The sequence below is a fragment of the Lepidochelys olivacea genome (assembly GCF_965140295.1).
Source record: "Lepidochelys olivacea isolate rLepOli2 genome assembly, chromosome: 1".
Classification (NCBI taxonomy): Eukaryota; Metazoa; Chordata; order Testudines; family Cheloniidae; genus Lepidochelys; species Lepidochelys olivacea.
The window spans coordinates 166,655,267-166,681,684 of NC_140411.1; the positions used below are offsets into that span (position 1 = coordinate 166,655,267).

General features: G+C 42.2%; 2 protein-coding genes across 4 annotated transcripts in view; one reads left to right on the top strand and one right to left on the bottom strand.

Annotated features, from left to right (window-relative positions):
* The window catches only part of SON (SON DNA and RNA binding protein), a 61,071-nt gene extending 57,153 nt beyond the window's left edge, over nt 1–3,918 (bottom strand). The window contains exons 1-2 of one of the 3 annotated variants that reach the window (XM_084618843.1): nt 3,629–3,918; nt 2,119–2,285 (exon numbers count right to left, since the gene is read on the bottom strand). In XM_084618843.1, coding sequence (XP_084474969.1) covers nt 2,119–2,285; nt 3,629–3,723 — 262 coding nt within the window. In that variant the 5' untranslated portion in view covers nt 3,724–3,918. Of the gene's footprint in view, nt 1–2,118; nt 2,286–3,024; nt 3,303–3,628 lie in introns of those variants that run through there. The other 2 variants (XM_084618842.1, XM_084618844.1) reach the window with 2 other exon arrangements.
* Nucleotides 3,919–5,923: 2,005 nt separating this feature from the next.
* The window catches only part of GART (phosphoribosylglycinamide formyltransferase, phosphoribosylglycinamide synthetase, phosphoribosylaminoimidazole synthetase), a 64,192-nt gene continuing 43,697 nt past the window's right edge, over nt 5,924–26,418 (top strand). The window contains exons 1-7 of the mRNA XM_084618896.1: nt 5,924–6,042; nt 7,896–8,093; nt 8,293–8,414; nt 13,595–13,743; nt 22,469–22,564; nt 23,837–24,011; nt 25,118–25,229. Of these exons, the coding sequence (XP_084475022.1) occupies nt 13,599–13,743; nt 22,469–22,564; nt 23,837–24,011; nt 25,118–25,229 (528 nt within the window). The 5' untranslated portion in view covers nt 5,924–6,042; nt 7,896–8,093; nt 8,293–8,414; nt 13,595–13,598. The remainder of the gene's footprint in view (nt 6,043–7,895; nt 8,094–8,292; nt 8,415–13,594; nt 13,744–22,468; nt 22,565–23,836; nt 24,012–25,117; nt 25,230–26,418) is intronic.

Sequence of the window (26,418 nt, forward strand, 5' to 3'; positions counted from 1 at the left end):
TGAATGTGTATGTTTAAAAAGCCTTAACAAACATTTAAGAACATTTCTCAAGGTTATTTATTAATTCCAATTGAAACACTGTTTCTTAAAAAAATAAAATAAAAATTTTGCAACCACACATTGCAGCATTTGCTTGTACATGAAGACGAGCAAAAAAATGATCAGAAGCTAAAAATAAAACTGAATTCAAATTCACTAGCTTTCATTACCAAGTCTGAGAGAACTTGAGAAATACACAAAGAGCTTAAATAGTGAGGTATACAAACATCTTAAAGCCCACTTAAGTACGCCTCAATCCTGCAAAGATTTACACATGTGCTTAACTATGCACTGAGTAGTGCCACTGAAACCAATGGCATGTGAGGTAAGCATGTAAATACTTGCAGAATTGGGCGCTAAAGTGTTATTAGTAAGCACATCATTTTAAATACAGTATATAATTCTAGTCTGCCAGGTTCCTTTAAAAAAAATGATTGCACTGAAAAAAATTTTTTTACGTTGCAGCAACTCAGCAACCCTAAGCTATATCACAGGACTATGATTTACTTCTATCCTCAAAACAATACTTAAAAGGAGAAAGTGATCTTGGAATAAAAGAGTTGATATAAAAAGTAAACATTACTATGATGATGGGCATACTATAAAACGCATATGTCCCTGATCAAGAAAACATGCACGTAACTTTACACACGAGTGTTTGTATCACTATGGGCTATATTAGCTAAGTATTTTAATTTTAAAAAATGGTATTTCTATCCATGTTCCTTTGAATGCCATGAAGAGTATCAATAATATAGCATCAGTGTCCTTTTCTGCACAACTTTTTCAATAAATCCCAAATCACTGCTGTAGCTTCACCTTTACTATTACTGATGGGAGCATTATCACATAATGGTTGCAAGTCTTTTTACTACCAAATTATCTAGTCTTCTTTTGAGAAGAATTAGACAAGTTTTAAAAACACGAATGCCCAGTTTGCACTAGTGCGCCTCCTGTTCCTTGTACTATTCGACCAACACCCGTTCTACACCAACTGCAAGGAAGATTTCTGAAAATGCTCAATGTAGAAAAGCCATAGTACATCATGGAAAGAAGGAACATCAGAAAAAATTGCAAATGTAGCCTTTGAGATTATTCACATCAAAGATCAACCACAAAGTTCTACATTGTCTTCTGTGGAAACACTTAGAATATATACTTACCAAGTGCACAGCCGTCCTCTCATTTCCGTGACAATGAAAATGCATTTTTGTAACCAAGTAGGACGCCAATACTGCCAACACTTACATACACAAGTAACTTTATCCATGTGAATATCCCATTGAAATCACTGTAACTACTCAAATGTAGACAATGCTTGCAGGACTCGTTTTTGCTGGATTCATTGTTATCAAAAAGTCTATACAGCCATTTTATTTAGTGTATTACATTTGAAGCAACTGAAAGCTGAATGCCTGTTTTTTTCCAATTATAAGTACATTATTCACTAATACCACCACCAAGGAATTACTTTATTTCATACCTTGCTATCTGATTAATATACCTAGCCATACAATTTTGTAGTTTGATAAACGATGTAAGGAGTAATCCTATAGACCTTACTCAGGCAAAACTTCCATTAGTTTCAGTAAGTTCTGCCAGAGTTAGAACTGCACAACAATGCCTTGAAGAAGATACTTATGAATTGTCACATGCCTTATTTCAAAAGTAATCTTTAAAGAGGCACTTGTCAACTAAGAAAAAAAATTATATTCTCTGATTTTTTTTATCCTGTTACTGTCACAAATAAAATTGATTACTACTATAACAAAGAAATAAGAGGGGAAGATTACTTTTCTCTTAATTTGTGCACTTGACAGCACTATGTGGATAATCAGTTTCAGAGTTTAGAGAATACATGTTTGTCAGACCAATTTTGTGTAGGTTTATCAGCACTATGAGGGGGAGACAAAATCCTTTGTAAAATATTATAAAACCATTAAAAAAGTATCAGGGAAGTGCATGGCAAGAGTGGCACTGGAAACTTTTATTTAATTTTCAAAAAACTGACTAGATTTACTCTTTATAGTGTCCCCTTGAAGAAAAACATATTTGCAATGTTTAAGCATTTTCATTTACCTGATTTACACTGTAGCTCTGTATCAAGGGCCCCAGACAGTACTTCCTCTATTTTCTGAACTATCTGATCATTCTGAAGACTCCCAGCACCCGTAACTGTGTCATCTGAAGTGTTTGCTTGCTCAGCTGGGATTGTTTCACCATTCTGCTGGCCTTCTACCTTTCCACTAACCAAGAAAAATATTAACAAAATTCAAGTAATTTCGAGCTTTATTTTTATTTTTTTAAAAGGTAATGTATTCACATTTCTTACAGCCAAACCTTCTAAAGAATATTTTGGCCTCCTGAAGAGGCCTTGCACTTTAGTGAAATATTCATCTTTTGGTTTGTTTTACTTACTGCGTTCTTAGACAAAATACTTTGTTAGCCACTAGAACTATGCCAAAGGGAGGAAAATATTTTCTCACTGTTTCATCCCAGGCCTTTTCACAACACAGAAATTTCGTTTCCCTCTTCTCTCCCCGCCCCCGCCCCCACCACCCCCCACCCCAAAAAAATCCCATCCCACCAAGCACTCTTTTTCAGACTGAAAACACACCAGCGTGCACGTGTTGTGAGGCGCATCAAAGCATTGCGAAATTAGCCCATCCAAACTTGTTATTTTCACTGAAAAGCTGGACCGCCCGGAGGGGCAGCGGCCTGGTGGCCCCGTAACCGGATGTCGCCGCTGAGCGCCGGGCCAGGCCCCGTATGTTCGAGTGACCCGCAACGGCCGCCCCTCCCCCGTCCCGAGATTGCCCCTCCCCCCCAACTGTCCCCTAGTTATCCCTCCCCGCCCCCATCCTCCCTCCCACCCACTGCCCCCATCCCGCAACTGCCCCCAGACACCTCTCCCCGCCCCCACCCCGCTCACACTAGGCTCCCGTCCCACTTCGCCTCTCCCACGGCCCCGAGCCGGCTCGTTACCCGCCCAGCTGCTGCTGCTGCTCCTGCTCCTCCTGGATCTCCCGGAACTTGCTGACCACAAAGGACCGAAAGATCTGCTCGATGTTAGTCGCCATGACAGCCCCACGGCTCGACTCCCCCTCCATCCGCAACGCGGGTCCTCCACTACCCCACAATGCACCACTGCAAGAAGCCACGGGCCAGCCCCCGCCGCGGACGCGGTCCCTTTATGCCCTCCCGCCATTGGTCACCCTCTGTGGAACCAGAGGCATGACGGGACGTCAATCAGCCGCTCTGCCCCCACAGGGAACCATAGAGCGCAGCCTCTCTCTAGTGGGGGGGAGGGGACCGTGGACGTTCCCCTCCCCCCGCAGGTGCCTGGGGAGGGGGATGGGCCCCGGCAGCCATGTTGCTGCACCGAGTCCGCCCCCCCCCCCCAAAATCCACACAGAGCGCTGGCGGGCTCGGGGCCGCGCTGCCCCTCCCCCCACGGGATAAAACGCGCCCCCCCTTCCCCCACCGGGCCGATAAACGGGCTCGGCCCGGGCGGGGGCTGCCCCAGGATCGCGTACGCCTGTAGACGGGCGGCGGGGGCTCGGTTGCCCGCCTGCCCGGCCCTACTCACCTCCGCGCAGGCCGGGGATCCGGGGCCGTGACCGCCTGGAGCCCGAGCCCGCCGCCTCCGGCCGGGCCCGCCGCCGCCAGTGGGAGCTGCGCCATGGGGCTGAGACAGCGCGCCGCACCAGGCCCCGCACTTCCCTGCGCCTCCCGTGCGCGAGAGAAAGACGGCGGGTGGCTGCTGCAGCCGGGGGTGCGGCACGGCTCCGTGCGCTGGTGGCTGCACGCACACACACACACACACACAGAGCAGCTGTGTAAAGTCACGCACAGGGCAGAGCGTGTTTACGGAGAGACATGTGAGGGAAACCCCAGCTCTTAGGAAGCCTGGATCTGACCTGCGTCTGCAGGTTTGGCGGGGGGACCGGAACCCAGAACTAAATTCAGATAAATAAATAAACCCCAACCTGAAAGTCAGCGTCTGCCTCGGCTCCGTTAGCCAGACAATGCCTGGTTTGGGCAATGTTTTACTAGAACATCACTAGAAACGGGATATTATCCCCCAAGCACTTTCTCACACACATATTTTGGTGTTCCACTGGTGCAGCCTTACCCCTTTCCGTATTTGGTCTGTGAGAGAAAATAGCCAAATCGTGTGATGGCATACAGTTATGTGATGATTCTGCATTCTTGGGTGACAACGTTAATTTTTCAAATAATAATTTACCCAAAGTAAAGTCTATACATTGTATATTTCCTCAAGACAAGCTGCATGTGTGACAGTTTCTGGAAAAAGGAGTACTTGTGGCACCTTAGAGACAAACATTTATTTGGGCATAAGCTTTCGTGGGAAAGCCACCCTACACTAATTTGTCAGCAAATCAATTGCTGTTGAGGTCTTATTTATAATCTGTGCCATGGGACAAATTCAGTGCTATTTGTTGCCCCCATGCAGACCTTTGATGACAGTGGTTATATGCAGTATATGTATTAGTGCAGAATGTGCGCCAATGCTAACTGAAAAGTACTGTGTTTTCAGTTACAAGATGGTTAAGTCCAAAGCAGACTGTGAAGAGTTACAAACAGATCTCACAAAACTAGGTGACTGAGCAACAAAAATGGCATTTTAAATTCAATGTTGATACATGCAAAGTAATGTATAGTGAAAAGTATAATCCTAACTATAGACAAAATGATGGGGTCTAAATTAGCTGTTACCATTGAAGAAAGAGATCTTGGAATAATCATGGATAGTTCTCTGAAAACATTCGCTCAATGTGCAGTGGCAGTCAAGCTAATAGAATGTTAGAAACCATTAGGAAAGGAATATATAAGAAAACAGAAAATATCATAACGCTACTATATAAATCATCCACACCTTGAATACCGCACGCAGTTTTGGTCACCCATCCCAAAAAAGAAAAGGAGTACTTGTGGCACCTTAGAGACTAACCAATTTATTTGAGCATAAGCTTTCGTGAGCTACAGCTCACTTCATCGGATGCTGTAGCTCACGAAAGCTTATGCTCAAATAAATTGGTTAGTCTCTAAGGTGCCACAAGTACTACTTTTCTTTTTGCGAATACAGACTAACACGACTGTTACTCTGAAACCTGTCATTATGCAAGGCATCTCAAAAAAATTATAAATGGAAAAAGTATAGAGAAGGGCAACAAAAACTATTAAGGGTATGGAACAGCTTCTACCTGAGGAGAGATTAAAAAGACTGGGACTTCATCTTGGAAAAGAGACAATTATAGAGGTCTATAAACTTATGAATGCTGTGGAGAAAGTAAATAAGGAAGTGTTATTTAGCCCTTTGCAGAACACAAGAATTGAAGGTCAACAAATAAAATTAATAGGCAGCAGGTTTAAAATAAAAGGAAGTATTTCACACAATGCACAGTTGTTAAGGAAAAGTTAGTACATGTGACTCCATTTTGGTTTGGGGCCCACCATTGTTTAAATGCCAGCACATCATACACCAGGAGGAGTGATCCTTAGACACTGAATCCCTGTGAAAATCCTCCTCCTTGTCTCCAGCCTGGCTTGACTCCCAGTATCTCGTTTTTGTCAGTCTCTAACTCACTGTCTCTTGGCCTTGATGTGAGGCCTCCCATCCTGATAATAAAAGTTACTGATGCATGGCTTTAGGACCATGCTGTGTAATTAACATACTGGTATAGCATGAGGAATGCACCAAGCAGGGATAGGTGGTAGATAAGACAAGGGTTTGTTTATTGGCTAAGGTTTCCGATGCACGAGGGCAACATGCTTTGCTAAAAAGTATATAACCTTTGTAAAATCTGTATTCAGGGTCCCCCCCGGCTAGCAGGGGGGCACCACGCTCAAGCGTAATAAACTTAGTGTCTTTTGGGAACTCTGCAGTTGTGGACTTTGTTTCTGTGGCCTCAGCCTAGGTTCGAACTGTGCGTGACCTATCTGGTATAATTCGCAGCATTGGTGTGCATGTCCTATCAGGTATAATTCGCAGCATTGGTGTGCGTGTCCTATTAGGTGTAATTCGTAGCATTGGTGTGCGTGTCCTACCAGGTGTAATTCGTAGCATTTGTGTGCATGTCCTACAAGGTATAATTCACAGCAGTTGTGTGCGTGTCCTACCAGGTGTAATTCGTAACACAGTCAACCTGTGGAACTCACTCCCGGGGGATGTTGTCATGACCAAAACTATAACTGGATTAAAAAAATATGGCTATAAGCTATAAGCTTGGCTATAAGCAAAGATGGTCACAGCTGCAACCCCGTGCTCTCGGTGTCCCTAAGCCTTTGACTGCTAGATGTATAGACTGGACAATGGGATGCATAGATGGACAATTGCCATGTTCTGTTCATTCCATTTGAAACCTTTGATAAATAAGAATTAAAGCATTTGATACTACTCTGACAATATTACACATACTTTAGACAAGAATGAGAGGATTACCAAGAAATCTCATTGGTGTGAAAAATTCTCAGACTGAATCATTTATTTCAAACCTCGCTCACGTAGACCTTGCTAGATTGAAAAAAGGTGTTTGTTTCAATTGAGTTAGCGCAATCAAAGTAGTGTAGCTCAATTGAAAATCAGGCTTAACACTAGTGTAGACAGTGTAACAACTTAATCTAGATTGGTGGTAAATGAGATTTTCAACTGAATTGAACTAGTTCCATTGAGCAAACTTAAATTGAAAAAATATAATTTTTCTAGTTCATACAAGGCCATAGTGATTATATATGGATCAATTACTGTTGACCAGTTTAGGGTCCAATACTGCAATCATTTATGCTCTGGAATAATTTTTCTCCCCATAGTAGTTCCATTGAAGTCAATTGTACCACTTAAAAGACAAAAACTACTCCAGAGCTTGATTGTGGGATTATTTTTTAAACCAATGATTCTTTGAGTTACGCATATATGTAAAAGTATTTAATAAACTGATATTTTATTTTGATACTAATAATTGTAAAAGATCTGATGCAACATGATACTGTGTCTTCTCAGAGCATATAATTTTTCATGCATACACTATTTGCATTCAGAGGAATTATGTACTCCTATGAAGATATGAGCAAAATTCAACAAAGAGTGAGTCCTTCACAACTATATTACAACTCTTGGAAAGCAAAGAAACTGCAGCAAGATGAATAACATCTTTGCGCAGTGGTGCTGGAACAATTTTTATAATGGAGGTGCTGAAGGCGGAAGACATTGTATTTGGATTGGTTATTACTACTTCAAGACAGGGGGTGCATCAGCACTCCTAGTTCCAGCACCTATGCCTTTGTACCATTTTAATGCTAAATTTAACATGCTACAGCACCCACACAATTCTTCATAATTAAAGCTGATATATATAATAAGCATAAGGTATTATTTGTTATTTAATACTATAATATTCCCAAGAGCATTTGCCCTAGTAAAATAGTAAACAGTACTAGTCTTAGTAGGGTATCTTCCAATTAACCCAATTAACTATCAATGACAGGTTTCAGAGTAACAGCTGTGTTAGTCTGTATTCGCAAAAAGAAAAGGAGTACTTGTGGCACCTTAGAGACTAACCAATTTATTTGAGCATGAGCTTTCCTGAGCTACAGCTAGTGAGCTGTAGCTCACGAAAGCTCATGCTCAAATAAATTGGTTAGTCTCTAAGGTGCCACAAGTACTCCTTTTCTTTTAACTATCAATGTTACACTATACAGTGATGTTATATTTCCTCCATTATATCATAGAATCAAATAATCTAGAGATGAAAAAGATCTATTAGCTGTAGTCCGTAACCTTGCAATGCAAAATTATTCACTGTTGTACATTTTCTGGTGTTTGTCCTATCTAGTTGTAAATGCAGCCAGGATGAGGCTCAACTACTTCCCGTGGGAAATTATTTCACAGTCTATTAGACTGCCACCCGGATACTGCAATCAGATCTACATAAGCAGATCACTACATTTATGAAGAGCTGCATTGAAGTCAATGGGGCACCCCATAGACACATCGATCCTCCTGTCCAGAGCTCTTTGTAGCTCCAAGGCCTGTATGTGTCAAAAGAGCCGTCTGTTGTAAATAAATGACTGGAAAATCCCTAGCTTCATGCACAGATAGACTGTGAACTGTTAGTGGCATTCACTATCAGTTTTCTATTTCTTATTTTCTTGATTTATTAGTATAAAAAGTTCTCTTCCTCCGTTTACAATCCCTCCCATTCATTGCTTTTTCCTTTCTTCTACCTAAAGGGTTAATCAAGCATGAACATTTGATGTTGCTAAGAATTCTGGGAACTGGTCTGTCGTTTGCCGAAATTGCTGCAAAAGGTTTAGTAGTCTGGCAGGCGGACGTGCTCTGCTCTCTTTCTACAGTAAGTGTTTCGTTCGTTTTTTTTAGAAATGTGTTCTGTCTAATGCACGTTGTGCATTCATGCTAGCGGAGTTGCACATGTGTAGGTTTTGCAATGAGGCATTTGAAAGAAATAATGTTTTAAGAGACAAATTTGTAGGAGGAGATTTATTCTGTGATCTCAGAGATGGCCATGTGCTTGGTCTGTGCTGTTTGATCTTCCGTAAAATGGCTTTTCCTCTTCACTGTTGTAGGAACAGCATTTTGAATGTCAACCCGTGCTCACTGTATTTATGTGAGCCCTCCCTTTCAACTGAATGACTTGCATGAGTAAGACGAGCAACATTTGTTCTTGTATAGCTAGAACAAACTTGGGTGGGTGCGTTTAATTTTAAAACTGTGGTTATAGAGCTATAGCTCACGAAAGCTCATGCTCAAATAAATTGGTTAGTCTCGAAGGTGCCACAAGTCCTCCTTTTCTTTTTGATTATAGCATTGTAATTATTGCAACTGCAAATTGCTTCTTCTACTGCTTGTTTTATTATTTATAAGGGCAATAGGATTTTTTTTATTTATATGAATTTAAAAATAGCTGTTCTTACTCTTGCTCAGCATTGCATCTCAGAAACTAGAAATTTAAATTTTGTTTCTTTCATTATGCACACATACTGGCTTGTTATGTTAGTATTATATAAATGCTACACTGTTTTAGTTTTTGGCTTTAAACAAGTAGGGAAATATTTGCTTTTAACAAAGTGAATATTAAACTTTTGACCTATCTTGGTTTGATTTTTAACCTACTTTTATTCTTTCCCTTAGTTGCAAATTTGGGATACTACCAAAATTGGCATTGTCCTCTTAAATTCTTTAAATTCAGCTAGGGAAGCTTGAAATTAGTGGTTAAATTTGCTGACATTTGTTATCTTTTTTTAAAGTATATTTACTTTAAATATGTAAGTATATATGTTGAAAATATTTATGCAGGAAGGAAAATGCTTCTTTCCTTTCCTTTATTCTCTCTAGGCCTTATTCTGCAATCTTTACCTAGGTCTGGATCCTGAAAGCACTCTGAACTCTTACTGAATATAATTAGGGTTACAGGTTTGAGTATCTGTTGGGATGAGGCCACCAAAATTCCCATTGATTTTTAGTATTGGTTTTCCAGTGTGTGTTTCCCTAAATTAGGAGCGGAATATGGCTTCAGGTGACTGCTTGTACTTTAGGAAGAATTTTGAGACAAGGTATAACTGTTATGACCGAATGATTTGAGTTCCTTCTAAAAGGCCAATCCTTTTTTCTCCCTGCCAAAGTCATTTTTCTCATCTGTTGCTTCAGCCATGTCACCTTCCTCTAGAGTCACTTTGCTGAGAAAGCAGTGGACTGGGATTTAGGAGATCTGGGTTCTATTTCCACTTCTGGCACTGGCCTGCTGGATGACACTTCAGCTCTCTGTGCCTCATTTTCCCCCTTTAGAAAATGGGGATAATGAAATTGGCCTCCTTTTATAAAGTGCTTTGAGATCTATAGCTGAAAAGCCCTAGGTAAGAGGTATAGGTGTCATTAGTCACTGGATCCCCATTGCTCTACACATGAAGTTTAAATTCTGTGATCTTCTTTCCAAGATTCTAGGTGCAGAGCCTCGGCCAAACTTTTCCATAGGCTTCTAAATTAACATCCATATTTACATACATAATTAAGTTGTCTGGTTTTTGTGTTTTTTTTTTTTTCCAGAAGTGTTCAACATCCAGAAACTCAGTGCAGTTCTGTAGAAGCTGGGGGTGCTCAGTGCTGTGAAAATCAGGCTATTTATGTAGATCCCCCTGATTCAATGGAACTATTCATGTGTGTAAAATTAAGCGTATGCAGTCTTTTTTTTTTTATATACTTTTTTATTATTTTGTGTGTGTGTGTGAAGGGCTGAGCTTCTCTCAAGGTACTCTTAACTCAGATTATTTTATCTCATTGGTGTGGTGTAGTCAGTAAGGCGGTGGCATTGGGACTGGGTTCATCAATTTAACTGGAGATTGACTTTCTCTTTTGTCATTGTGTGTCTGGCTACTGAGTATCCCTTCTCTCAGATCAGCATTATCTTAAATACATTCTCTGTCCTGGTTTCAGCCTCTGTGTCAAGCACAAATGGAGTAACTTGCAGAATAAATCTTTAAAGCATGTGTTTTAATTTCTGTGGCTCTTGTGATAACCTTGCTTTTCAAGTCTGTATTCTTGTGCTCTGAGGTTCCATACGCTGCCATGGGAACATGCTTATTGGATTTGACTCATTTAGGAATAAGAGATAACTGTCTAATACATTATATTATTTTTAAATAAGAAAAAAATGTTTTCCTCTTAGATTATTATCCTTCACTGTGGCCAGTCCCTTAACCTTTCTTCCCTTTTTTCTTTTACTTGCTTACCTTTCACATCAAACATTTTTACTATAAGTGATGATTTTTCATTCCATCACAGGCTGATTAGACCATCTCTAGGACCAGTGTGAAATTTTTTAAAAACATTAATTTTTTTCATGAAAGTGAGTAGATAGCTTTTAAATGGACACGTCACTTTGCAATCAATGTATTTTAAAAATATTTATATAAATCTGAAGTGTCTTTTCATCAGCATGTCGTTTCGGAAAGCTACCGTTTAGAGCACCTGAAAATATGTTTTTTAAAACTAAATTTATATAGCTAATGGTGAAGTATTTCATGCTTAATGCTTAATTTTCTGAACTCTTCTCTCCTCCCCCCACAATTCATGATTTATTCAGGGGTTTTCTTTATTCTTCAAACTCTATTTTTGTTTTTGTTAAAATGTTCGGTCTCTGAAAGAGTCTTCTATTTGGTACAAGACTTAAAAATGTTATATCATATAGAATTGAAATATCTTCTGAAAAATGTCTGGGATCTTTCTGCCCATAATTTGCTATGAAGACTTTTTAGGTTTAAAAACATGCTTTTTCATATATATTCATGATATTAAACCAAGTGACCCCTTTGTAGTGGAAGCCATGCTCTGAATAGTAACAATTCCCAGGGAAGACAAGTTTCTAGTGTCTAGCCCTTGAAAGGAGCAAAACTAGGTAGCTGCTATATGGAGAGAAGGTAGCAGGGTTTGAGTCATGCTTTCAGCAGACTAACTACATTTCTCATGAAATATGGCTGATTTGGGTATGAGGCACATACCTTGTCTTGCTGATGGGCTGAAAACCTGCTATGAGTCACAGCTGTCGTAATGTCACTTTTTAACCATGGAACAGTTTGTCAAGGGTCATGGTGGATTCTCCATCACTGACAATTTTTAAATCAAGATTGATTGATTGTTTTTTCTAAAAGATATACCCTCGGAATTATTAGGGGAATTTCTGTGGCCTGAGTTGTACAGGAGATGAGGCTGGATGATCACAATGGTGCCTTCTGGACTTAGAATCTATGAATTTTGGGGGGAGACTAGCTCTCTGACAGTTCTTTCTTACCCTTTTACATAGAAGTTCTGGTCTTTAGCCTTCTGTAAATAGAGCTTGCATGTATGCATATCCAACATGAATACTGTGCCAAATGTTTATCTGCGCTGCTTTGGGTGAAACTGTACACATGTACATGAGTGGGTTGGTGACCAACCTCTTCATGGAAGAAATGCAGGAAGACAAATGGGATTTAAGTGCCATGTTTGCTAAGATTACAACAAAGTGCTGTTTTTTCAATTTGAGTAAAATTCTTATTTAATCGATGTTCTTCCTCCTAATGAATATAAGATGGTTTGGACAGCAAAGACACAAGACCCCCTTATTGACCACGTGAAATTTATTGTTAAGCATTAAAAAGAATTAAATTAAAGTGGTTGTGGTTGCTTCCCTCTGCATGAAAGGCTTTTAAAAATTTATTTTCACTATTTAATAATACTGTTAACTCTGTCTATTTGAAATGTGTATAAACAACTGCCTTGTATGTATTATGGTTTTAAAAAAAACCTCTTTTTTGCCACTAGTACCTTTTACATTCAGGCTTAGCAACACTAGTTTGTAGCTACTGGCATTCTGCTTAGACGAATTGTCCTTTACTGGATGGCTTTTTCAAGTTCTAACTGATAGACTGGTCTGCTGTGGATATTATAGATCAGAAGTTCTCAACCAGGGGTCCTGGGGCTGCGAGCAGGCTTCAGGGAGGCCACCAAACAGGGCCAGCATTAGACTCACTGGGGCCCATGGCAGAAGTCTGAAGCCCAGGGCCCTGAACCCCATCACTCGGGGTTGAAGCAGAAGCCTGAGCAATGTGGTTGCGTGGGGCCGCAGGCAACTGCCCTGTTTGCTCTCCCCTAACACTGGCCCTGGCTTTTATATGCAGGAAAACAATTGTGGCACAGGTGGGCTTGGTTAGTCTTAGTTCATTTGGGGGTTCCCCCAGCTAACTCTCAATGAATCACTGGGAGTGTTTCCACTGATTTTTTGGGGAACGTTGGAACAGACCCCGGATTAGCTCCTTGCAGGGTCAGGCTGCTTTTTGTTTTATCAGGACATGCTGCTCTTCATGTATTTGTCTGTAAAGTTTTGTTTGGAATACGGTTGCTCTGTCCTGAAGAAGATCGAGGTTGGAAGACATTTCCCTGTTTCATCATTCTGACCTTTTCATTTTCATATAAGGTATTAAGAAGATTCTCAGACATCACTTGTGAGAAGTCTTGAGCTCTCCCATTTAGTTTAGCAACACCACTAGACAGATTAGCAAATAATTCTTCACTAGTCCAAAGGGACTTTACCTTTGACATTTTCACATTCTTCAGAAACCTATTTAGGTTGCAAGTATAAAATGTCCTGTGATTAATCACAGCTGGGTCAGTAGTGAACATTTATCCATGTCATAAAACTTCTGTGTAATTTTGGTACAGTAGGTAGTCTGGTAAGGAGAGAACCAGGAATAGTATAGGAGGTTCATGTTGATGTGCACTGGCAGAACTCCATGGAAAAACTTCTGTGGCATTTGTGCTGTGCTTGGTTGAGCCAGTGCTATCATTACCTTGCTTTCTCGATCACCACATTTATACACAAACCTGCAGGACAACAATCATGTGAAACAGGCAAAAAAGGCATCTGCCTCTGCAGTGAGTTCCTCTGCTGCTCTGCAGACTAAAGATGTTAGTTGATGAGTGCACGCAGTGATGTTGTTGCTTTCCTAACCTGAATATTATTACTTTGGTTGTTTTGCACAGACTGATGGCTGATCGAGTGCTTGTGATTGGTGGCGGAGGCAGAGAGCATGCCCTGGCCTGGAAATTAGCACAGTCACCACATATAAAACAAGTGCTAGTCGCTCCGGGAAATGCAGGAACAGCCAATAATGGAAAGATTTCAAATTCAGGTAATAAACGAAAAAGAGAACCTAAATAGTATTTTTTTTAATGTGTATTACCAATAGTTGAGCCTAAACTGGTTCATTGATAAATTTAGGGTTCTATCTGTTAGTGTTATAGGAGTTCTTATGTTTCAGACCCTGAATGCTTATAAAGGTGATGTTTGGATAGGGTGAGAAGTAATTAAAAAAGCTTTACTCAGACTGTAATTTATCTTGTGCAGATTATTTCCCCCTCTGCACCAGCTCAGCTGTGCTGGTGCTGCTTTGGGGAGGCGGAGTCAAGACACTACCCACCCTCTTGTGTAGCAAGAGGCCCTGCAGAGGCTGCTGTCTATAAAACAAATGCCTGAATTCTGCCAAGCCTACTCATAATTTTGACGGATAATATCAATGTTTATTTTTAAGGATTTTTTTTAAGTATTGATTTTCACAGTTACAGAAAACCATGGGGAGGGTCAGATAATCGTTATTTAATGACAGCAGAGATTCAAAACGTTAAAGCTTCATAACTGTTAAGCACACAGTGTCAACATCACGTCAAAATGTATAAAGTAAATCACCTTAAATCCAACTCCAATAAGTTCTCATGCAGCATTTTTCTTACTTCGCCTATCTGGTAATTTCTGTTATGATGATGGAAGTATTTTGTCGTGTGTGTATACAGTAAAATTGACGTTTTCCAATTAAAAATCAAATCCTTCCTAGCCTGCCTATAACACAGGTATCCCACTCTGGTGCTGCTTTATTCCCCTTATGCTTCCTTATTTCCTCTGCACAGGTGTGTAATCTGGGTCACGCTTGTGCCCACAAGGAATGTTAGGTGTGTGTTGAGATATTGCTTATTTAATTATCTGAGAGAATTAGCAAGTTTTTAAGGGTGAATGCTGTAGGTAAGAAAATGTTCTTATCCATGTTTTTCATGTCAGGACATAATGAGGTTAGGTCAATTCTAGGTACCTTTTTCAGAGGTTTTAAAGTACCTACAGCGTCAATTGGCTTGAATTGGAATTGTTGGTAGTCATCAATTATAAAAGTCAGACCTGAGTTAAAGTTGAGCATCCAAAATTGGTGGTGACTTTTGAAAATGTTGGCTTAAGTGACTTTCCTAAAGTCACACAATGATTCAGGGTATGTCTACACTACGGAATAAGGTCGAATTTATAGAAGTCATTTTTTTAGAAATCACTTTTATATATTCGAGTGTGTGTGTCCCCACAGAAAATGCTCTAAGTGCATTAAGTGCATTAACTCGGCGGAGTGCTTCCACAGTACCGAGGCTAGAGTCGACTTCTGGAGCATTGCACTGTGGATAACTATCCCACAGCTCCCGCAGTCTCCGCTGCCCATTGGAATTCTGGGTTGAGATCCCAATGCCTGATGGGGGTAAAACATTGTCGCGGGTGGTTCTGGGTACATATTGTCAGGCCCCCGTTCCCTCCTTCCCTCCGTGAAAGCAAGGGCAGACAATCGTTTCACGCCTTTTTTCCTGAGTTACCTGTGCAGACGCCATACCATGGCAAGGATGGAGCCCGCTCAGGTAACCGTCACCCTATGTCTCCTTGGTGCTGGCAGACGCGGTACGGCATTGCTACACAGTAGCAGCAACCCCTTGCCTTGTGGCAGCAGACGGTACAGTACAACTGGTAGCCGTCATCGTCATGTCCGAGGTGCTCCTGGCCACGTCGGGGGAGTGCCTGAGCAGACATGGGCGCAGGGACTAAATTTGGAGTGACTTGACCAGGTCATTCTCTTTAGTCCTGCAGTCAGTCCTATTGAACCGTCTTATGGTGAGCAGGCAGGCGATACAGATTGCTAGCAGTCGTACTGTACCATCTTCAGCCGGGCAGGCAAGAGATGAGGATGGCTAGCAGTCGTACTGTACCATCTTTTGCCGAGCAGCCATGAGATGTGGATGGCATGCAGTCCTTCTGCACCGTCTGCTGCCAGCCAAAGATGTAAAAGATAGATGGAGTGGATCAAAACAAGAAATACACCAGATTTGTTCTGTATTCATTTGCTTCCCTTCCTCCCCCGTCTAGGGGACTCATTCCTCTAGGTCACACTGCAGTCACTCAAAGAGAAGGTGCAGCGAGGTAAATCTAGCCATGTATCAATCAGAGGCCAGGCTAACCTCCTTGTTCCAATAAGAACAATAACTTAGGTGCACTATTTCTTATTGGAACCCTCCGTGAAGTCCTGCCTGAAATACTCCCTGATGTAAAGCCACCCCCTTTGTTGATTTTAGCTCCCTGAAGCCAACCCTGTAAGCCGTGTCGTCAGTCGCCCCTCCCTCTGTCAGAGCAACGGCAGACAATCATTCCGCGCCTTTTTTCAGTGCGGACGCCATACCAAGGCAAGCATGGAGGCCACTCAGCTCACTTTGGCAATTAGGAGTACATTAAACACCACACGCATTATCCAGCAGTATATGCAGCACCAGAACCTGGCAAAGCGATACCGGGCGAGGAGGCGACGTCAGCGCGGTCACGTGAGTGATCAGGACATGGACACAGACTTCTCTGAAAGCATGGGCCCTGCCAATGCATGCATCATGGTGCTAATGGGGCAGGTTCATGCTGTGGAACGCCGATTCTGGGCTCGGGAAACAAGCACAGACTGGTGGGACCGCATAGTGTTGCAGGTCTGGGACGATTCCCAGTGGCTGCGAAACTTTCGCATGCGTAAGGGCACTTTCATGGAACTTTGTGACTTGCTTTCCCCTGCCCTGAAGCGCATGAATACCAGGATGAGAGCAGCCCTCACAGTTGAGAAGCGAGTGGCGATAGCCCTGTGGAAGCTTGCAACGCCAGACAGCTACCGGTCAGTTGGGAATCAATTTGGAGTGGGCAAATCTACTGTGGGGGCTGCTGTGATGCAAGTAGCCCACGCAATCAAAGATCTGCTGATATCAAGGGTAGTGACCCTGGGAAATGTGCAGGTCATAGTGGATGGCTTTGCTGCAATGGGATTCCCTAACTGTGGTGGGGCCATAGACGGAACCCATATCCCTATTTTGGCACCGGAGAACCAAGCCGCCGAGTACATAAACCGCAAGGGGTACTTTTCAATAGTGCTGCAAGCTCTGGTGGAACACAAGGGACGTTTCACCAACATCAACGTGGGATGGCCGGGAAAGGTACATGACGCTCGCATCTTCAGGAACTCTGGTCTGTTTCAAAAGCTGCAGAAAGGGACTTTATTCCCAGACCAGAAAATAACTGTTGGGGATGTTGAAATGCCTATATGTATCCTTGGGGACCCAGCCTACCCCTTAATGCCATGGCTCATGAAGCCGTACACAGGCAGCCTGGACAGTAGTCAGGAGCTGTTCGACTACAGCTGAGCAAGTGCAGAATGGTGGTAGAATGTGCATTTGGACGTTTAAAGGTGCGCTGGCGCAGTTTACTGACTCGCTTAGACCTCAGCAAAACCAATATTCCCACTGTTATTGCTGCTTGCTGTGTGCTCCACAATATCTGTGAGAGTAAGGGGGAGATGTTTATGGCAGGGTGGGAGGTTGAGGCAAATCGCCTGGCTGCTGGTTATGCGCAGCCAGACACCAGGGCATCTTAGAAGGTTAGAAGAGCACAGGAGGGCGCGGTACGCATCAGAGAAGCTTTGAAAACCAGTTTAATGACTGGCCAGGCTACGGTGTGAAAGTTCTGTTTGTTTCTCCTTGATGAAACCCCCCCCCCGCCCCTTGGTTCACTCTACTTCCCTGTAAGCTAACCACCCGCCCCTCCTCCCTTCAATCACCGCTTGCAGAGGCAATAAAGTCATTGTTGCTTCACATTCATGCATTCTTTATTCATTCCTCACACAAATAGGGGGATGACTACCAAGGTAGCCCAGGAGGGGTGATGGAGGAGGGAAGGAAAATGCCACACAGCACTTTAAAAGTTTACAACTTTAAAATTTATTGAATGACAGCCTTCTTTTTTTTTGGGCAGTCCTCTGTGGTGGAGTGGCTGGTTGGCCGGAGGCCCCCCCACCGAGTTCTTGGGCGTCTGGGTGTGGAGGCTATGGAACTTGGGGAGGAGGGCGGTTGGTTACACAGGGGCTGTAGTGACAGTCTGTGCTCCAGCTGCCTTTGCTGCAGCTCAACCATACACTGGAGCATACTGGTTTGGTCCTCCAGCAGTCTCAGCATTGAATCCTGCCTCCTCTCATCACGCTGCCGCCACATTTGAGCTTCAGCCCTCTCTTCAGCCCGCCACCTCTCCTCCCGGTCATGTTGTGCTTTCCTGCACTCTGACATTATTTGCCTCCACTCATTCGTCTGTTCTCTGTCATTGTGGGAGGACAGCATGAGCTTGGAGAACATTTCATCGCGAGTGCGTTTATTTTTCTTTCTAAGCTTCACTAGCCTCTGGGAAGGAGAAGATCCTGTGATCATTGAAACACATGCAGCTGGTGGAGGAAAAAAAAAGGGACAGCGGTATTTAAAAAGACACATTTTATAAAACAGTGGCTACACTCTTTCAGGGTAAACCTTGCTGTTAACATTACATACATAGCACATGTGCTTTCATTACAAGGTCGCATTTTGCCTCCCCCCACCGCGTGGCTACCCCCTCAACCTTCCCCCCTCCCTGTGGCTAACAGCGGGGAACATTTCTGTTTAGCCACAGGCAAACAGCCCAGCAGGAATGGGCTCCTCTGAGTGTCCCCTGAAGAAAAGCACTCTATTTCAACCAGGTGACCATGAATTATATCTCACTCTCCTGAGGATAACACAGAGAGATAAAGAACGGATGTTGTTTGAACGCCAGCAAACATACACTGCAATACTTTGTTGTACAATGATTCCCGAGTACGTGTTACTGGCCTGGAGTGGTAAAGTGTCCTACCATGAAGGACGCAATAAGGCTGCCCTCCACAGAAACCTTTTGCAAAGGCTTTGGGAGTACATCCAGGAGAACCGCGAATGCCAGGGCAAAGTAATCCTTTCACATGCTTGCTTTTAAACCATGTATAGTATTTTAAAAGGTACACTCACCGGAGGTCCCTTCTCCGCCTGCTGGGTCCAGGAGGCAGCCTTGGGTGGGTTCGGGGGGTACTGACTCCAGGTCCAGGGTGAGAAAAAGTTCCTGGCTGTTGGGAAAACCGGTTTCTCCGCTTGCTTGCTGTGAGCTATCTACAACCTCATCATCATCTTCTTTGTCCCCAAAACCTGCTTCCGTATTGCCTCCATCTCCATTGAAGGAGTCAAACAACACGGCTGGGGTAGTGGTGGCTGAACCCCCTAAAATGGCATGCAGCTCATCATAGAAGCAGCATGTTTGGGGCTCTGACCCGGAGCAGCCGTTCGCCTCTCTGGTTTTCTGGTAGGCTTGCCTCAGCTCCTTCAGTTTCACGCGGCACTGCTTCGGGGGCCTCTGTCCTTCATGCCCTGGGAGATTTTGACAAAGGTTTTGGCATTTCGAAAACTGGAACGGAGTTCTGATAGCACGGATTCCTCTCCCCAAACAGCGATCAGATCCCGTACTTCCCGTTCGGTCCATGCTGGAGCTCTTTTGCGATTCTGGGACTCCATCATGGTCACCTGTGCTGATGAGCTCTGCATGGTCACCTGCAGCTTGCCACGCTGGCCAAACAGGAAATGAGATTCAAAAGTTCGCGGTTCTTTTCCTGTCTACCTGGCCAGTGCATCTGAGTTGAGAGTGCTGTCCAGAGCGGTCACAATGGAGCACTCTGGGATAGCTCCCGGAGGCCAATACCGTCGAATTGTGTCCACAGTACCCCGAATTCGAGCCGGCAAAGCCGATTTAAGCGCTAATCCACTTATCAGGGGTGGAATAAGGAAATCGATTTTAAGATCCCTTTAAGTCGAAATAAAGGGCTTCATCGTGTGGACGGGTGCAGGTTTACATCGATTTAATGCTGCTAAATTCGACCTAAAGTCCTAATGTAGACCAGGGCTCAGTGGGCGAGCAGGAATAATTACTCAGTCCAGGAGAGGGAGCCAGAATTACTTACTCCATTAGATCACACAGCTGCAGAGAATATTTTAATGACTGGCTTATGTTTCCATATATTTCAACTAATATATTATAAACTGTATACTTTAAAATATGTTATTACACATAAAATAAAAATTAATGCAGTAGATATGCATTATATACACATACATACGGTATATTATCCTTGTATAGCATGCGACTAAAATCTGCTTTTGTATGTCTTACCACCTTCTGTGGAAACATGAGCCATGACAGATTTCACACATTCTGAATGTAAAATAAATGCTCTGATCAGGGCCTTTCAACCTTTTTTTCATTTGTGGACCTCTAAAAAAATTTGAATGGAGGTGTGGACCCCTTTGGAAATCTTAGACATAGTCTGCAGACCCCAGGTTGAAAACCATTGTTCTGTGGTAACGACAACCTTTTGTGGATCCCTTACACATAGTTTGCGGCCGCCCCGAGGTCTGCGGACCACAGGTTGAAAACCACTGCTCTGTAACTTCCACCTCAGGGTTCAACCAAAGAAATGCCATATTTATTTTTCTCTATCTTATTTTTCCATTTGCAGTGTCATCAACCAAACAGAACAAATCTGTTGCTTGTTTTTGAGGGTGAGGGGAAGGGAATGAGCATTTCCATGGAAATCATATGATCCCTCTGCATCCACAATGTTAAACAAAGAGGTTTGTCCCTGTGTTAAATCAAGTTAAAGTCAGTTTGCATGAGGTCCAGATGATTAAATTAAATATGTCATTTAAAGAATACTGTTAGAATTACTACACTTTTCTGTCACTTTCCCAGTAAAAAAAGATGCATTTATCTACATACTGGAGAGTCTGGCCCCAATCCAACAAATCATGAACATCATTTTAGCTACTTGAGTAGTCCCCTCAAAAGCCGTTTAAGTACTTCGCTGGACTGGAGCTGCAATGAATGTGTGTTAAGGGGTAAATCCAAGCCCCTTTAGGCATTCAAGGGGCATAACCTGGATTTGTGAGGAGGGGTGAATTCATATTCTGTGGCCTGGGGGGGAAGGCTTCATCCTACTTCCGCCCACTCCCCTTGCATCTCTGTAGAGCCAAGACTTGCTGCTTGGGCCAGGAACTCAGTCTAGATTTCAGCATGTGTGAGAAAATAAGAAATAATTACACAGAGGCATGTGAGCCTTATTATGTTCTAAAGCATGGGGATTTAATCCTTTTTCCATGTATGTCAATGGGAGTGTTGCCACTGACTTCAGTCTAATCAAGTTTTGCTCCTGGAAGTCTATCCTTCCCTCTCTTTGGCAGTGATGTACAGCAGGATGCACAAGATGCCCTTTAATTAGCACTGAAATCCTATGTCTCGTGATTTTTTCAAAGGAAATAATGAACATTTAAAAAAAAATTTCTCTTTCACAAAAGGTTTATAGTACTATCGCAGTTAAACAACACCTGTCTCTTAAAAAAGTGGCTTTATGGGTAACTTATTTTGCAAGTCATTGAGGTAAAAAAGGATATCAGATCTTTTTAAATAAATAAATAATCTAATACCAGTTTTCCCAAACTTTCATCATAGTGGCCAAAACTTTCAAACCTGGGTGTCTGAAGTGAGACTGCTAACTCCATATTTAGGCAACTGAATAAAAGTGCTTTGTTTCGCAAACATGATGAGCACCCACTGACTTCATTGGGATTTCTGGGTGTACAACACTTCCGATGACTTTTTTATTTTGGTGCCTGAATATGGAGTTAGGAGTCAAACTTTAGGCACCCAGGTTTGAAAACTCTGGCCTCTGTTCCTTTCTTCAGCATAGAATACAATAGTCCTATGCCAAATTTAATGGTTTCAGAAAGAATACAAAAATATTCCCTTTCAGTTTACACCCTCACGAAAATTATGTTCCACAGTAAACAGGAGCATTTTGGAATAATACGTGAACAAAATGACTCATTCATTGTTCTTTCTTGGCACATGCTGTGGATCCTCTGCTAATGTTTTGTATGTCATAATGTTTGTTTTTAGCTGAGTCCTGCAGGAAGACAATACAGGGAGTAGTATAATGTCTTGATTTTTTCCCCCAAGCTATTCTAACCTGTGCCAGTGCTGGGACAGACAATCAGAAACCCATAGTCAGGTCGCTCTGACAGAGCACCCCTTACTTGGCTGCATTTAGTAGAAGCTGGGCACAAGAGAGAATCTCACCTGGAGCTGGGGTGTGCATATAGAGGGGATGCTGCAATCTGACATGATGCTTTTATTTGCCAGTGGCAGTATTGCTAATCTCAAGGGTTTAAACAATCAGGATATAATCCTGTGGATTTAATTTGGTTTTTGTGGCAACCTAAAATACCGCAAAACTCTCTACCGCAAAACTCTCACCTTTCTCAGTATATTTCCCATCCTGTGAACATGCAGCATAGCATCCTCGTTAGCAACACTATATCATGAAAAGAGAAAAAGGCTTAAAGCAAAATATTCCAGGACTAAGGAGGATGTATGCTTTTGCTCTCTTTTTCTCAAATGGTGAGAGTAGCTTCAGGCTGCTGTCACTCGCATTGCAAATGACCAATCCAGCTCAGAACTGTGTGAGTTCAGGTGACTCAGCCCACTGTTGACGTTGGATTTATTTATTCTGGATAAAAGTCGTGCGATAATATTGCCTCTTTGCAGAGCTTTCATCACACAATTTGATATTTAGTCTCTTGGAAGCTTTCTCTTTTATATGTAAATCTTCTGTTCATCATTATACTCTCTGTTTAAATTTCTCTTGCATCTTTTGACAGCCATCTCAATCAGTAATCATGCCGCTCTTATCCAGTTCTGCAAAGACAATGAGATCAAACTTGTGGTGGTTGGCCCAGAAGTTCCTCTTGCTGCTGGTAAATTTAAAATAAATTGTTATTAAAGTTCCACCCACTTATTGCCATATAACTGTTCATGGAATTATGGGTTTTAATTTATTGCATCAGATGTGCTGGAAAAAATTACCACTGCTGAGGATAGTTGTTGTTTGTTTATTTAGAGGCTTTCTGTGGCACTATAGTGTCTGAGCACCTTGTAAACTTTACCTGATTTATACTGTGATGTAGGGAGGTATTAATATTCAAATTTTGCAGATATGGCACTGAGGCACAGCGTGATTAAAGGTCTAATTTTTAGAGGTGCTGAATACTTGCAATGTTTGTTGAAGTTAATAGGATTTGTGGGTGGGCACAGTATCTCTGCAAATCAGGCTCTAATTGACTTGCCCAAAGTCATGCAGGCAGTCAGGAATAGAAACCAGAATCTCCTGATTATTATAATCTGTGCTGAAGAAATATTCTCAGTGTATTTTTTGGTTTTATATTGTTTTGTTTTTGTTTGAGGGCCAGTTTCATATCGGGGGGACGGGACGGGACTTTCAGGGTCCCCTAGGTTAATGGAATATTAGGCCTTCTTCTCTTCCCATTGAAGTCAATAGCAAGTCTCCGAATGTGTTTATTGAGAACAGGTACAGGCCCATTGTTCCTTGAAGTTCCAGGTGGTTGTATTCTGATGAAATGCACATTTCTGAAGGTTCTTATGCGAGTAGTTTAAAATTTATGATGTCCTTAACTATTCAGATCTTTTCTTTTAAGTGCTTGGGTTTTGTAAATGATATGTCAGTGTTGTCACTTAGCAACCTTAACTAACTTTTTAAATGTAATGTTTCTGAAAATGACTGACTGATTTGCAAGTCAGCACATAGAGACTTATCTACAGAATTTATAGGTTTTCAGTTTGATTCTCTCACATCATCAAAAATTGCCACCTCATGCGATTATTCTCCCCCAATTATTACCATGGAGTTTTCGAACCCTAATAAAGGGGGAAAGGAGTTGTACCTGTTAAAGTGGTGTTATTGCAGTTACATGCTGCAACAACAAATTCTGACCCAGGAGTCCCAAAGCCCAGATCGTCCCCTGCTAGTTACGGCAAACACTGCCCTTGAGATCCATGGGGTAAAATGACCACAATCCCATGATGTATCCTATACATGGCACAGTGTTTGTAGCTGTTACTATCTAATATGTCAAAGTGGTAATACAAAGCAACAACTTTATTAACCTGTAAATCTTATAAACCAGCTCAGTACTGTAGTTATAATAATTCTTAAATATCTTTATTGCTAGGCATTGTTGATGACTTGACAGGAGCTGGGGTAAGATGTTTTGGTCCTACAGCAAAGGCAGCTCAGCTAGAGTCCAGTAAGAGTTTTTCTAAAGCCTTTCTGGACCGGCATGGGATCCCTACTGCAAGATGGAAAGCATTCACCAATCCGAAAGAAGCTTGTAGCTTTATTACCAGGTAAACAACCTTTCATAGGTTTCAGAGTAACAGCCGTGTTAGTCTGTATTCGCAAAAAGAAAAGGAGTACTTGTGGCACCTTAGAGACTAACCAATTTATTTGAGCATGAGCTTTCGTGAGCTACAGCTCACTTCATTGGATGCATACCGTGGAAACTGCAGCAGACTTTATATATACACAGAGAATATGAAACAATACCTCCTCCCACCCCACTGTCCTGCTGGTAATAGCTTATCTAAAGTGATCATCAGGTTGGGCCATTTCCTGCACAAATCCAGGTTTTCTCACATCCCCCCCACCCCCATACACACACAAACTCACTCTCCTGCTGGTAATAGCTCATCCAAACTGACCACTCTCCAAGTTTAAATCCAAGTTAAACCAGAACATCTGGGGGGGGGGGGGTAGGAAAAAACAAGAGGAAATAGGCTACCTTGCATAATGACTTAGCCACTCCCAGTCTCTATTTAAGCCTAAATTAATAGTATCCAATTTGCAAATGAATTCCAATTCAGCAGTTTCTCGCTGGAGTCTGGATTTGAAGTTTTTTTGTTTTAAGATAGCGACCTTCATGTCTGTGATTGCGTGACCAGAGAGATTGAAGTGTTCTCTGACTGGCTGGGAACGGCGAACTCCGGCCACTGGGAGCTGTGGGCAGCCATGCCTGTGGACGGTCGATGTAAACAAACTGTCTCGCAGCCCGCCAGCGGATTACCCTGACGAGCTGCAGGTTGCCCACAACTGCATTAGTCAGAAGTCAGACCTGCTCGCTCAGTAACAGTATTGGTCTGCAGTGCTAACAGAAATAAAATATACTTATTTTCCCTGTCAGAAAAGTAGTGTCAGACAACAGTGGAAAGAAATGCCAACCAGAAATAGTGTAGTGAAGTGGGTTGGCAGGGGAAGACACTTGATTATGTCTTTTATTCAATCAAAGTTAAATGGCTACTGTGATATGAACATATGAACTCTTATTTTCAACCTTCCAAATCTATGAAGGTAGGAGGCTTGGACTTGAAAATGCATCAGAGGCTGACAGGTTATTATGGAATCCCTCAGTCATTCTCTCTCTCTCTTTTTTTTTTTTTTTTTTTTTTTTTTAAAGCACGGACTTCCCTGCCCTGGTTGTAAAAGCTAGTGGTCTGGCTGCTGGCAAAGGAGTAATTGTGGCTACTAACAAAGAGGGAGCCTGCAAAGCTGTGCATGAAATCATGCAGGTGAGTTGCAATGTTATGTAAATACTCATTTTGCATGAGATTTTTGTTTGTTAGTAACGATAGCAAAATGTCACAGGCATTTTTGTGTGATTTACATGGAACATACATTAGCCTAACACAACTTATAGATGCATAGAAATTTGGGGCTAAAAAGGACTTTGAAAAGTCAGCAAATCCAGCCCCTCTATGCCAAGGCAGGACAAAATAAAACTAGACCATCCCTGATAGGTATTTGTCCAGCCTGTTCTTAGAAGCCTCCAGTGATGGGGATTCCACAACCTCCCTTGGTACCCTATTTCCGTGCTTAACTGTCCTTACACTTAGAAAGATTTTACTAATATCTAACCTAAATCTCATTCTGCCTTCAGTGGACGTAGAGAACGGTTGATCACAGTCCTCTTCATAACAGCTCCTAACAATTTTCAAACTGTTATCAGGTCCCTCCTCCTCAGTCTTCTTTTCTCAAGACTAAATATGCCCAGTTTTTTAATCTTTCCCAATAGGTCAGCTTTTCTAAACCTTTTATAATTTTTGTTGCTCTTCTCCAGATTCTTTCCAACTTATCCACATCTTTCCTACAGTGTGGCATCCTGTACCGGACACAGTACTCTAGCTGAGGCCTCACCAGTGCCAAGTAGTGAGGGACAATTACCTCCTGTGTCTTAAATTCAACACTGCTGTTAATACGCCCCAGAATATATGCCTTTTTTGCTACTGCATCACATTGTTGACTCATATTCAGTGTGATCCACTCTAACCCCCAGATCCTTTTCAGCAGTACTACCACTTAGCCAGTTCCTCATTCTGTACTGTTGATTTTTACTTCCTAAGTGTATTACTTTGCACTTGTCTTTATTGAATTACATCTTGCTGAATTCAGGCCAATTCATCAATTTGTCAGGGTCACTTTGAATTCTAATCCTGTCCTCTGAAGTATCTGTAAACACCCCCTTCCCCCCCAGTTTGATGTCATCTGCAAATTTTATAAGCATACTCTCCACTCCATTATCCAAGTCATTAATGAAAATATTGAATAGTACCAGATCCTGACTGACCCCTGCAGGATCCCACTAAATGCACCATCCCAGCAAACCATTGATAACTACTCTTTTGAGTATGGTCTTTCAACCAGTTGTGGACCCACCGAATAGTAATTTAATCTAGACCACATTTCCCTGGCTTGCTTATG